The sequence below is a fragment of the Cygnus atratus genome, chromosome 5, assembly GCF_013377495.2.
Source record: "Cygnus atratus isolate AKBS03 ecotype Queensland, Australia chromosome 5, CAtr_DNAZoo_HiC_assembly, whole genome shotgun sequence".
In the NCBI taxonomy this organism is placed as follows: Eukaryota; Metazoa; Chordata; class Aves; order Anseriformes; family Anatidae; genus Cygnus; species Cygnus atratus.
Genome location: NC_066366.1, coordinates 38,587,641 through 38,600,300, shown reverse-complemented (window position 1 = coordinate 38,600,300; position 12,660 = coordinate 38,587,641). Strand labels below are relative to the sequence as shown.

Sequence of the window (12,660 nt, the reverse complement as noted above, 5' to 3'; positions counted from 1 at the left end):
GAGGCTCCATCAACCAAAAGTTCAACCTGAAATTTACTATGGGAGTCTGCTGACTTTGAGGGTTACTATTGCAGTGTGTAGGATTTCAGGTCATCCTGGTACCTACAAGGTCCCGTTGTCATGGTTTGGGTTATCTGCTAGGTATTCTGCAGTCTTATGTTGTAACTGTGTGGGTGGAGAAGAGCGGGGAAATATGCATTGTGATTAAAAGGGAAAAAAAGCAAATATCTATTGCTTCCTGCACCAGTGCTGTACAGTCTGTCAGTTTGTACCCTAGCCAAAATGGCAGGGCTTCAAGAACAGACTTTACCTTCCAATAGTGCCCTGCCTCAAGTGCGACTGACAATGGAATTAATGGGGCACAGGCAGTGGAAAAGGGGTAACGTGAACTCATGTTTCATGTGCTGCACAATGTTCTTGCCTGCTGGTGCGGGGTTTTCTTAAGAGCAGCGGCAGCCACAAATCACCTAGCAGACATTTGTGCCTGCACCTCTGTAAGCCACTTAGAAAGTGGCTCAGAAACATTTAAGAGGAACAGCTGAAACAATCAGGGGTCCAGCTTTAGGATACTTAACTCTGCATATGCCAGGAAGCTTGGTAAAGCAGTGAGCAAGACACAGTCCTCAAGGCTGGTTCACTGTCTGCCAACCAGATAAAAGGGCACCTGTTTTCCCCAGCAAGTCCATGGATTACCTTGGCCTGAGGACTTGCAACAAGGGTGAAACCTAAGTGCACTTCAAGCCATGCTTCTGCTCACTTTCTACTGGGAATCATTCTGGTATTAATGTATTCCCGAAGGGGCATGGAGCAGCTGAACGTGTGGGAACAGCTGTTACGCATGTTTGCCTGATTTGCCCAGGCTGGGTGAGGGGCTTCCTCTTTGACAGAAATTATTTCCCCACAGCACGGACAAGTTGAAGGTCAGCTTGTGCCAACACAGCAGGTAAATCTCTAAAGAAAACCCTAAAATAACTGACATCAAACACCTGTGACGGCATATCTAAGAACTGTCCTACAGAAGGACATAGGTCAGACCATGACTGAGCCCTCTGGATTTTTGATGGTTATGACTCTTTATAACTATGTTATGCTTGACCTTAAGATATTATTTGCTTGGCCATTCAGAAAAAAACATCAAGCCAGCAGAGGCAACAAATGTTTCTCCTTGAGTTGGGGAACTGTGCTGATGTGCAAACCAGAGAAAAGCTGTAAAAAGAGGGCAACGATTGCTTGTTACTAATCAGATGCTATGAAAACAAAAAGCAATTTTTGCCTAAAGAAAAGGCAACAGTGTAGGGAGGGAAATATATATTTTAAAGAAAGGGGCTAAGAAAACGACAGCTCTCCATCCCCACATGAAGAAGAGAAGTAGATAATTGTCTTTTCCAAAAGACAAAACATTGTTGGGTGCTAAACATGAACAACTGAAAGGAAAATGAATGAAGCTCCACCTTTCAGGGACCCTGCCATCAATGTTTTGTTCTCACGCCAAATTCCTAGACTATAAAAATCTGCCTATAAGCCAAGAAAAACACACTTCCCTGGAAGGATTTTCAAGTTACCACTCCATGGCAAGATGGAAACAAAAAAGTGGAGGTCGTTTTGGATTTTCTGCCTAATTTGGAGTTTTTGCAAGGGCAAAGAACCAGTTCAGATAGGTAAGAAAAAAAAATCTAAGATTATTTGGTCGCATATTGATCTCCATAGGTAACAACTAGAGTTATCAAATGAAAACATATAAGATATTCACAAGAGCTGTGGATATGCCAGAAACTAACATTTTGCTTTTTCATCTTTAATTTAAGCCATTTCAGTGTTATTGTTGTTCTGTTGTTTTTTCCCACCACTGTGTAGTCTGTCAATTGCTTTATGTCTTAAGCAACTCATGTTAAAAAGCAGACTCTCTGCATGCAGTTTGCATCCAAAAAAAAAAAGTGACACCTTTTTTTTTTTTTTTTTTTACACATTTTGCATACATTTTTAATAGAAGAAGTGTGTCAGCATAATGCCTGCTAAGCTTGATTGACCAGTATGAAATACTGCATTAGGAGTAACCACGCTTCTGTGGTCTCTTGCACCGTTACCTCCTGGTTTGGTTCTGAATGTCTTATACTTTTCCCAATCACTTAATATACAAACAATTGATGTGACTGTTATTGCTGTACTAGTAATTCTAGAAATCCACTCCCAAGAAGAAACCAAACTTTCTAATTTTCCCTCATTATTGTTTAAAAATGTGCTAAATTACCCTATTCCACTTTAGCGCTGTAAACACCTATGTAAATTACAATCCCTTTAAACAGCTGTTTTTGTGAGAACTCTTTGTCACTTGAGTTTCTGTTGCGTGTTTTTAACAAGATTAGATTTCTTTTCTGTGCTCCCCTGCTGTTTCTTAGGTATGAATATCTCATAAGATTTTAGAGTTCACTGAGTATACTAATAACTGGTTTTGATTTGATCTGTGAAGGAAGTTGCCATGTTGTTATTCCTAAACGTGATGCATCAACAATGCAAACAAATTTGCTCATTTTTGCTTGCTGTTCTTTCAGATGGGCCCGGAAGAGATTCCAAAATCATAATGTAGCAAGCATGTCTTATTTAATTCAAGGTGTAGCTTTCTTTGATTCATGTTGGCTTTATGCATCTCAGTGGTGTGAAAACTACTTTCTAAAGCGATGTGTTAAATGTACTTAAAGTATCTAGCAACACTGTTGACAGAGGTACAACTCAGGTTCAAGGCACAAGTTTGTTTGAAATGAAAAATAAGTAGCTCTGGGCTGACTGCTGAAGCTGGTGGTGGCCTCAGCTGTGGCTGCCATTTTGCTGAAAAGCCTGGTGGCCTCTGGAAGGATCTCCAGAACAAAACCCTTGCCTGTGTTAAGGGGTAGGAGTTCCAAGGCAGAAATAACGTTTAGGCAGCCAGGATGTGATTGCCCTCACTTCACTTTAGATATCTAGAATGTAGATTTATGTCTCCATCTAAGAAGGCACCTCTCAGCAACCTTTGTAGACAACAGAGAGAAACAGGCAGCCTTGCAGCAGGTTTCATCTCCCTCCTAGCTGGATATCTAAGACAGGGAAGTTAAGCTTCTTCTGCTTCTCACTGTTAACTTCAAAGGAGCCTGGGTTTGTCTGATCACATTGGAGGTTTCTCTGAAATGGACTTGTAAAGAAATTGAGATGAATTTCATTTCTACAAGCTGGTATCTTCTAGGGGTTTACATTTTTGCATTCAAAAATCTCTAATATTTTTCAACAAAAACCTCATGAAAGACGACTCATTAACCTCCCTCCTCTGAATCTTTCTTTAGTCCAGGTCTCTACTGTTGGTAGGAGCGAATGTGCCACCTGGGGCAATTTCCACTTTCATACGTTTGACCATGTTAAGTTCACTTTTCCTGGAACCTGCACGTACGTCTTTGCTTCTCACTGCAATGACAGCTACCAGGACTTTAACATCCAAATCAGGCGCAGTGACAAAAGTAGTCACCTTATCTACTTCACGGTCACCATTGATGGGGTGATCCTGGAGGTGAAGGAGACTGGCATCACAGTGAATGGAAACCAGTAAGTAATGACTGTACAGCTATTTTCTCGTGTTGTCTATTTATTGCTAGGTGTTAGCAATCAGTGGTCTGTCTAGAAAGGAGTCCCACCATGTGGAGGTGCAAACAGCTGTATACGATCTGTTCATAGCATGTTGAAGAGGGTATTGTGAACAGTCCATCCTGTAGTGGTGGAGATGGCAAGAAGCATATAAACTACACTTCCCAGGGTTCAACAGCAATGCAGCTAGAAAAGGCAATGTGTATGTAACAAAACATAAGGTGTAGGTTTCCTTAATGATGCTTGCGTTTGGTGGGATTGAGGATAAAATCAACACTTTATAGAACTGATTTTGTAGTAACTCAGTTTTTTTCTCAAAAACGTTATTTCTGTGACACTAACCTTAGTGTTGTTGCTATTCAGAAACAGATGATCCTTTTAGAAGCAGTTTGCTGTTTCCAGATAGATTAGTCTAGAAATGGCACTCCTTTGCAGATCACAGCTTGCCTCAGGGTCTTCTATGCAAAGGCCAGAATTTTCAAAGTCAAAATCCACACCTTTAATTCCGATCTGGAATAAACCTGAAAGCAAACTGCAAGCAGAAGGTTAAAAATACTCCATGAATAAACAGTCATGTGCAACAGTAATGAAAGCTGGGTGTATTTATAAGGGTAGCCTTCATGAGAAGTGCAGTGTCCTGCTCCCAGCATATAGGTATGAAGGGCTGAGGCAGGCTTTGTCTCTGGGAAGAACACTCACAATCTTGTTGGAGAGAAAAATCACAAACATTATGGGCTGTCTTCTGTTGATAGCTATCCAGAAACAGCCAAATACACAATAACATCACCCAGATGTATCTCCCAAATCAAAGGGGCAAGAAATCTTCTGTCTTCAAACAATTTTCTGATTTTCATACATATATATTTTTGTTTGTTTGTTTTGGGAGGGTGGTTAGGAAAGTGAATAATAATAGTCTTAGTTAAATCAAAAAGTAACATGGCTGTGAGTCACATCAGTACATTGGAAGCAGAACAGACCAAAATGTATTTGTGACTTCAAAATACCAAGGAAAATCCTGGAGAGATTATGATAACCTGTGGTATCCTCAAATGGGGAGCAATATCCCAGTATTGTGATCTTGCTCCTTATAATGCTTTGAATTAGGGCCTCAGTTCATGTAGACAAGCAGTGCTGCATTGGTATAGGTAGAGTGGCTAACTTGCTATTGACATGTTCTTAACCAAAATACATTGTGTTGTGGATTAAGATTATTAGAATGTCACAGTGGACAAGGTGATAGACCTAAATTAATGCATTAATGAGGATGAAGGCTGACCTTGAAAAGAATATCTCCATGGCTTATATGCCTCCTTTTGACTCTAGTTCTTCTTTTCTATATTTCTGAGAGGATTTTATTTATTTATTTTTCCAATACTGTTTTGTTCCCTCTAATTTCCAGGATCCCTGTGCCCTTCAGCTTGAAGAGCATCCTGATTGAGGACACCTGTGCTTACTTCCAAGTCACTTCCAAGCTGGGTCTGACACTCAAGTGGAACTGGGCTGACACTCTCCTAGTATGAACAGCCAGTTAGTTGTTTTTCTCTTGGTGAACCTCATCAACGATGAAAAGCAGAGCTGGATGCAGGCACAGTGTTGAATACTGAGGGGTGGCAGAGGGGGGAGGTACCACTGTGCCCATAAACTGATGGGGACATACCACACTAGTTAATTGTTTCATGGGGCAGGGCAGTAGAGTTGCAACACCCAGGCCTCCCCAAGCAATTTTACATGACAAAAGCTGCCACTGTTAACCCTGCAGATAGCATCTCTACAGTTATCTGCTTCCTGCATGGGGCACTGGCAGAAGCACAGCTAGTGCCCCCAGCTCTGACTTGTTTAGTTACCCTCTTTCTCAATTCACATCGCGTGTGGGAAACTAATATGTGTGGTCAGTGCAGACCTTGGCCTCTCTCATTCTAGGGCATTGCTATGGGGGAGTTTCCCTGTGTACATTAACCCCAAAATACCTTCTGCAGTGGTAGTGTATTTACACTTTTGGGCGTGAGCATTTATCCTCCACAATCAGGACTGAGATTAAATAAATGGAAGTTGTATGTCATGTTTAGCAGGCCAAAGAGAGAGAAAGAGGGTAGAAGGTGAATGCAGAGGGGGGAAAAATATATCAGGAAGCAATCAAGTGGTAATTCAAATTCTGATTTAATGAAGTATTTGCTTCCCCCTCCCTCTGTACTAGTTAATGTGAAGTATTACAGGCATTACCTGTGCAGCAGACACAGTTTTAGGGTGACATGCCTGTAGGAAAAGCACTGCCTTTTGTAAGTGGACCATGCCAGTGTTACCCTCCAAGCAAGTAGGAGTGATTAAGTGCAACAGTTCTATCTAGCAAGGCTGTAATGTGTTAACCTGGCTCTCTATTGCCTCTGTGTATGGGCAGAACAAGTCATGCTGGGCAGACCTACCCATAGCAATGCTATGAAGTTTTCCATTTAGTCTATGAGCTAGAAAAAAAAAAAAGATACTGCTGAAAGCTGACTAGAAGCTGATTCTTCACGTCTTCCAGCATCAGGGAACAGTTAGCTGCTCAGTACTCTCTACTGGGAGACCCTGGTCCAAGGATTAGTCCAGTATTCAGAATACTGCAGTTAGCTGTTTAATAGGTAGGAATGTCAATTGTTGAAAAACCATCATCTCATCTGAATTCAGCCTGTCTGCCAGTAGGTTTTATGGTGGGTTTGTAACTGAAAAGGGGACTTATAAAAACAGGTAATAAGCATTTCTGCCAGTGTGCTTTTTTTTATAGTGAACCATCTGGTAACGTACTGCTGATGGGGGGGGTGGGGGGGGTGGAGAGCCTTTAAACTCTGGGTTTCCTCTCTGCTTTTGTTTCTTAGCTGGACCTGGAAGAAACATATAAAGAGAAAATATGTGGTCTCTGTGGGAACTATGATGGCAATAAGAAGAATGATTTGATTTTGGACGGTAGGCCATGAATGCAGTGTGTTCCACAGAGAACAGGAGTATGTTAATATATGGCATGAAACTTGAATTTTGTTTCCTCTGAGTGGGGTTACAGTTTTCCTGACAGATGCCCTGAAATACTCCAACGTTTCTGTAGATGGGAGGTGCAGCTTAAGAGGTCGTGGGATGATTTGGGATTCTCTGCTCTTTGCAAACTTGCAAGTCTCTCAAACCTCATCAACACAGTTTAATTGCCCAGTTGTCATGTAGCAACATTGCCAGGTTTCCGACTGATAGTACCAAACTTTAAGGAACTTGTAGTCTCAAATGAGCCATGACTGCACTTTCTGTCCTCCCATTTTCATCATTTTACAGTTGGGTATCAAGTGTGATTAGTTCTGGCTCTGAAATGAAATCAAAGTGCCATGGCTGACCCAGACAGGTTTCACTGAGCATCTTTACAGAAACCGCAGTGCCATCCACTGACACCTTCAGATATTACACTGGGCTAGAAAGGCCAGCACAGCAAACAGATGAGGCTACCATCCTGCAGCAGGATGTGTGAGCAGAAAGAAACCTGCATCCTAGGGTACTTAATGCAGGACTAAAGCCAAAATTGTAATACCATCCATTCATGTAATACCTAGACTTTTTAGGTCACCAGAAAAATACTGTCATCTACCTCACCCCTTCAGAAAGAACTGTGAGATTTGATAAAATATACCACTTGTAGTGGTAGATTTGGAGCTCATTGTCATACTTGATATTAAGCTTTTTGGGCACATCTTAGTCATGTTTCTGCCCTTTACTTCACAACCGCAATTGGTAAAACCTAGAGCCAGTTCAAAATTTTCTGAGGAAACTGTTTTCTGTTGCGAAGCATTGCTCTAAGAAAAGCAATGCTCTTCTTTTATGCTTCTGGTTCCACTGGAACCAATATCCACTGGAATCCAATATTTCTGGTTGAAATATTTATATTTCAAACTTCTGTTTGTCAGAAAAAAATTTCTCAGATCTAGGATCTATTTGGTAATGCCTTGGTCAAGTGTACCCCTATAACTAGTGTAATATATATATTTGTGTCTCTCTTCCCATCTTGTCTAGCGTGTGAAAAGTAGTAAGTTCACAGACGATTAGGAGCATATGCACCTAAGTCTGCACTTCAGGCTGTGATAGTAGAATGAAAACTAAACTGTATGGCCATTACACATGCAAATACAGAATTCTGTAAGTGCAAATGCACCCATAACAAACTGAACTCTGAAAGTGATGATGTGCGATAGAAAGGTCAAGAATCTCATGTGATTATTACTGCCCAGACTGCCAGCAGTTCTTGATATAAGTGTGCCAAATTCCTGGTTCTAGCCCAGCAGGTATTATGCCAGGCTGTTATTTTTTATATTATGAATGCTGTGGTTAAGCTGAGGCATTTGGTAAAGACCATACTTTGGGCCTTACAGCCCAAAAATGAGGTGCATATTTATAGCAAAATAGCTGATCTAAAGGATTGCAGGCAGTCACTCAGATGCACCTGGGGATTTTGCAGGATATCAAATGCACCCGAGGCAGTTTGGGAACTTTCACAAAGTTGAGGATCCATCTGAAAAGTGTGCTGATGTGAGTCCAGATGATCACACTGGAAGGCATCCTAGGAGGGAAGATGATAGATGCAGTAAATATGTAAGTATGTGTGGCTAAGGAGTATAAACCCTCCTGAACTACAGTCCTCGAGTGACTGTATGAAACAAAGGCTGTTTACAGAACATACAGTGAACTGATTTTTGTCAGGAGTCCACCATGAATCTTGGTGAAATGTTATCTTATAGTTGAAGGAATATCCTATTTGTAATGTTAATGAAATAGATCATGGGAAAATATGCAATTTTATGATAGCTTCCAGTCCAAGAAAAAGAAGCTCATAACAGAAAATTATACCTGTGTGGCCTCTGGAGTTCCATGTGACCATGAACTTGTGTCATCAGAAATTAGGATGCACGTCCAAAAACCTGAAAGTTGGTAAAATGTCAATTATTGCTTTTTTTCTTCTTCCTCCTTTTTTTTTTTTTTTTTTTTTTTTCAGAAAAAAATGTGCAAGAAACTTCTCTCCCATTTTGGAAACTGCCCCAAAGTGGTTGCTTTTGATGATTACGTAGCTACCTGCACTGAGGATATGTGCAGCTGTATGGTTAATTCTTCTTACACTGATTTGGCTTCCAGCTGCATATGCAGCACTTTAAACCAATACTCTCGGGACTGTGTCCTCAGCAAGGGAGACCCAGGGAAATGGAGAACCAAAGAACTTTGCTGTAAGTAACTATTGCTCTGGAGATCTCTTTCAGGTTAGACATATATGTACAAACCCTGATCCCAGTAGAGCAAAGATAGGAGCTCTGTTAACTACAGTGAATTAGTCTGTAGAAGTACTTTTGACAGAAACATTGTTAATGGAGAAGCTTCCACAAATTTAACTTGATTTTGCTCCTTAATTAGAACTTATATTAGGATTTCTTACCCCTCCTCGTTATGGCTATTTTTTTTCCCAGTTCTTTTTTGAATTTTACCATGCACAGTTAATTTATAACTAACCTTGTTTTAAATTTTGATGTCTAGTCCAAAGAAGTCACTGAGAAGTTTAACACATTTGTTCTTAAATGGTCCTCAACTCAGTAGTTGCAGCTATTGGGCAGGAAATCACTATAAATTCAGGGGGAAGGCTTGAGGTATTTCTTCCAAACAGCTGTTGTGAATTGGGATAGAAGACTAATGCCAGAATGACTGATGTTTGAGGCAAAAATAAGTTATTACAATATGATACATCTGGATAGAGAGATCCCCAACCAAGATATGGGGGAAAGGAGGAAGGAGTTGGGCAGTGATGCAAAGATTTTAGAGCACTTATAACAGTAACATACCACATTTTCATTTGGTCTTGCAGATCAGGAATGCCCAAACAACATGGAGTACATGGAATGTGGAAATTCCTGTGCTGATACTTGTGCTGACCCAGAAAGAAGCAAGATTTGCAAAGCCCCATGTACAGATGGCTGTTTCTGTCCTCTTGGTAAGGCATCTGCTTCTTCCAATTGGTCACACACATCAAGGGACTAAGAGGGATATTGTTCCTTTTCAGTTAGTGTCATTTTTTTTTTCTTCATGATTTTACACTAAAAGCAGTGAACGAACTGTTTCTTCTAGCATAATTAAGCAACTTCCTTCCTGGAAGAGTCAGATCTCTAAAGATCCAAGATCATAACACTGAAGAAGGGGAGAGAAAGGATGTTTTCCTAAAGACTAGGCAGAAAAAAAGGTACAGATGTAGAAAAAGGAAAGAGGTTCTCCAGACAGTAGAAATGCAGCTGAGGATGTCTGGTGAGATACCTCCTTTTTACAAGTCTAGGTGTATATCTAGCCTATGGGATGATAGCTATGACTGTAGGTTAAGTCACATGTAAAATAAATGCATTGGTGGGTACATGCTTGAGCAATCTTGCACATGAAGAATTTGAGTTCTGATTTGTTAGATGCACTATTAGAAATGGATGAAAACCAGTTCATACGCTTACAGTCTGGCATTTGACAATCCTGCTCATGGTGTAGGATTACGGTAACATGCAGAGATACTCTTTTGTTTTTGTATTGCTCTGTTGCTTTTGAGGTCTAGTAAAAAAACGCTTCTCATCAATTAACACCTGAGAAGGCCTGGTGTGTTTTTTTCAGTAAAATATACCCCAATCATTTACAGAAATGCTAAATCCTCCAAAGTTTTTTGCTTATTCTGATCTTCCTTCGTGGTGTTTCCCAGACTCACCTGAGGAATATTAACTAGCCAATATGTCTGAACAGGAACCATCCTTGATGACCTCGGTGGCAAAAAATGTGTCCCCAGAGACAGCTGCCCCTGTATGTTTCAAGGCAAAGTCTACCCATCTGGAGGGACTTACTTTACTCCTTGCCAAAACTGGTACTGTTGTGAACTTGATTGCACTAACAAGGAAGAGACAATTATTGCAAAGCATTGATGACTTTCATTCTGTTCTTTTCTCCTTTTTGCTGTTCCTAATGTCTTAAGGAATTATGGCTCTAATACAAAAACTGGGGTCTGAATTGCAACAGCCTTCAGAAAACTTTGAGGGAGCCCTCAACCTCACATAGCTATCACCTTATCTTAGAATTGCCAGCAATTATTGAGCCCAAGTTACTATAATGCAGAAAAATAAGTTGCTTTGCTGGTTAGTTTAGAAGCATTGGCCACTAAAGTGGAGCAGAGGATCATACCATGTTAATGAGTAATTTTCCAGCCATCTCTAGATCTATAAAGGGCTGTTCCAAGGCTTGGATCTCAAAATCCTGATCCTTGAGAATGGTTTGATTTTGAGCAAAACTTGTAGCTTGAACCCATCTCTACTCTGCAATAGTGAAATGTGATAAAACCTTGGGTATGTTCTTTTTAAGAGATATTTCTTACTCTGATATCTGTCTAGTGAATGGACAATTCTACGTATTTTTGTGCTTCTGAAATACAGTACATTTTCTTAACCTTAGGAATAACCTTTTCTGTAGGGAGCAGTGGATTACACTGTGGCGCATGGTTGGATAGAGCAGATATTCTGCAAACCCCTTTGGATCAAGTATTTTCTATGTTGTCCTCAAATGCAGGAAATACTCTTCAGAACCTGCAGTTTTGAGGAAATGAACTTGATGGGCTTTGGGTGATTCCCATCTAGCCGCATCCTTGCTTACTCTTCACAAAGCCCAAGCTGACGTGGCCTGGCTGTTCTCCTCTTGTGTGCACAGCTCTAAGAACTAACACAGCTCATTAACTCAGGTCCTCCACAGTAAACTGCTGAGAAGTCACATCAGCAACTTGCTGAATGGTTGCATCAATAACATAAAATGCTGCAAGATCCTGCTCAAAGAGATTCTTTATTTTAAAAAGTTAAGTAACCAATTCAGGCCCTAGAATATTTCTTTCTTGACCAACTCAGTGTCTCTGAGGGATTTAGTTTGAAGCCTAGTGCAGTTAACTCCAATCAATAGGCATTCAACTTTTATACTCTAAGGGCCTAGTATAGAATCTTCCTCCTGCTTGGATTTAATAAGCAGATGAATAACGAGCGGCTAATAAGACAGAGAAAGAGGGTCCGATCAGATACAGATCTCAGTCTTTGCTCCTTTAAAGTATATTTATTCTAATTACTCCTTTTTTGGATTTTGTACAGTACTTGCAAAGGAGGCCACTGGAGCTGTATCTCTCTGCCTTGTTCTGGAAGTTGCAATATAGATGGAGGATTCCATATAACTACGTTTGATAATAAGAGGTTCAATTTTCATGGTAACTGCCATTATGTCTTAGCTAAGGTATGAACAATCTCCCATTTCACTCCTGAATATCTAGACTAGCAAGAAGCATTAAGCTGTGCTGGAGCTTGATATGACTTCATTTGATTAAATGACCTCAATCCAACAAAGCACTTCAACACATGCTTAACCTTAAATCACATAAATTTTTCCATTTGCAATGGACTGCAAGTCAACTGTGATGTTAAGCATCAAGCTTTTGCAACTTCAACACAGTTTTGCATCTTTTTTTAGTGAATTCATTTTCTTATTCAATTTATTAGTGTAGATTAAAGCATTCTTCTGAAGCTTTCTTCATGTGTGACTGTCAAAAGTAAGTGGATGAGATGATTACTTCACAAAGATTGACTACCATGTGACTGCAAGTACATGATCTGCACAGGTTGATGGAAAAAAAAATGAAGGGAAAGGCAGTGATCATTCTTGGTTTTGGCAATGAAATAAAGCTGCAGTTAGAGATTAAATGCACCACTTCTTTCATTATTACATTTTAGCCTTTCAGAGACACGTTTTTTCCCTTCCAGCTCCCTTCCTGTAGCATGCTAACAATATCTGTACATCCCTTTCTCCTCTTTTCAGAACACTGATGACACATTTGTGGTGATTGGAGAGATTGTTCAGTGTGGGACATCAAAGACAATGACTTGCTTAAAGAATGTAATTGTCACACTAGGAAGAACTGTAAGTAACTTGCCTTAGCTAGTGACACATAATCTGTCACTTTTATTTAGGTTCAAAGATGGGGTTTCTCTAATACTGTGGACTCATTTGGATCAG

The 12,660-nt window shown here is 40.3% G+C and overlaps 1 protein-coding gene across 2 annotated transcripts in view; it reads left to right on the top strand.

Moving 5' to 3' along the window:
- The first annotated feature begins 1,576 nt into the window (after positions 1-1,576).
- Positions 1,577-12,660, top strand: part of LOC118244836 (mucin-5B) — a 72,797-nt gene continuing 61,713 nt past the window's right edge. For both annotated transcript variants that reach the window (XM_035540118.1, XM_035540117.2), the window contains exons 1-10: positions 1,577-1,658; positions 3,312-3,567; positions 5,006-5,120; positions 6,459-6,546; positions 8,072-8,205; positions 8,606-8,831; positions 9,461-9,586; positions 10,369-10,486; positions 11,745-11,883; positions 12,463-12,564. In XM_035540118.1, the coding sequence (XP_035396011.1) occupies positions 1,577-1,658; positions 3,312-3,567; positions 5,006-5,120; positions 6,459-6,546; positions 8,072-8,205; positions 8,606-8,831; positions 9,461-9,586; positions 10,369-10,486; positions 11,745-11,883; positions 12,463-12,564 (1,386 nt within the window). The remainder of the gene's footprint in view (positions 1,659-3,311; positions 3,568-5,005; positions 5,121-6,458; positions 6,547-8,071; positions 8,206-8,605; positions 8,832-9,460; positions 9,587-10,368; positions 10,487-11,744; positions 11,884-12,462; positions 12,565-12,660) is intronic.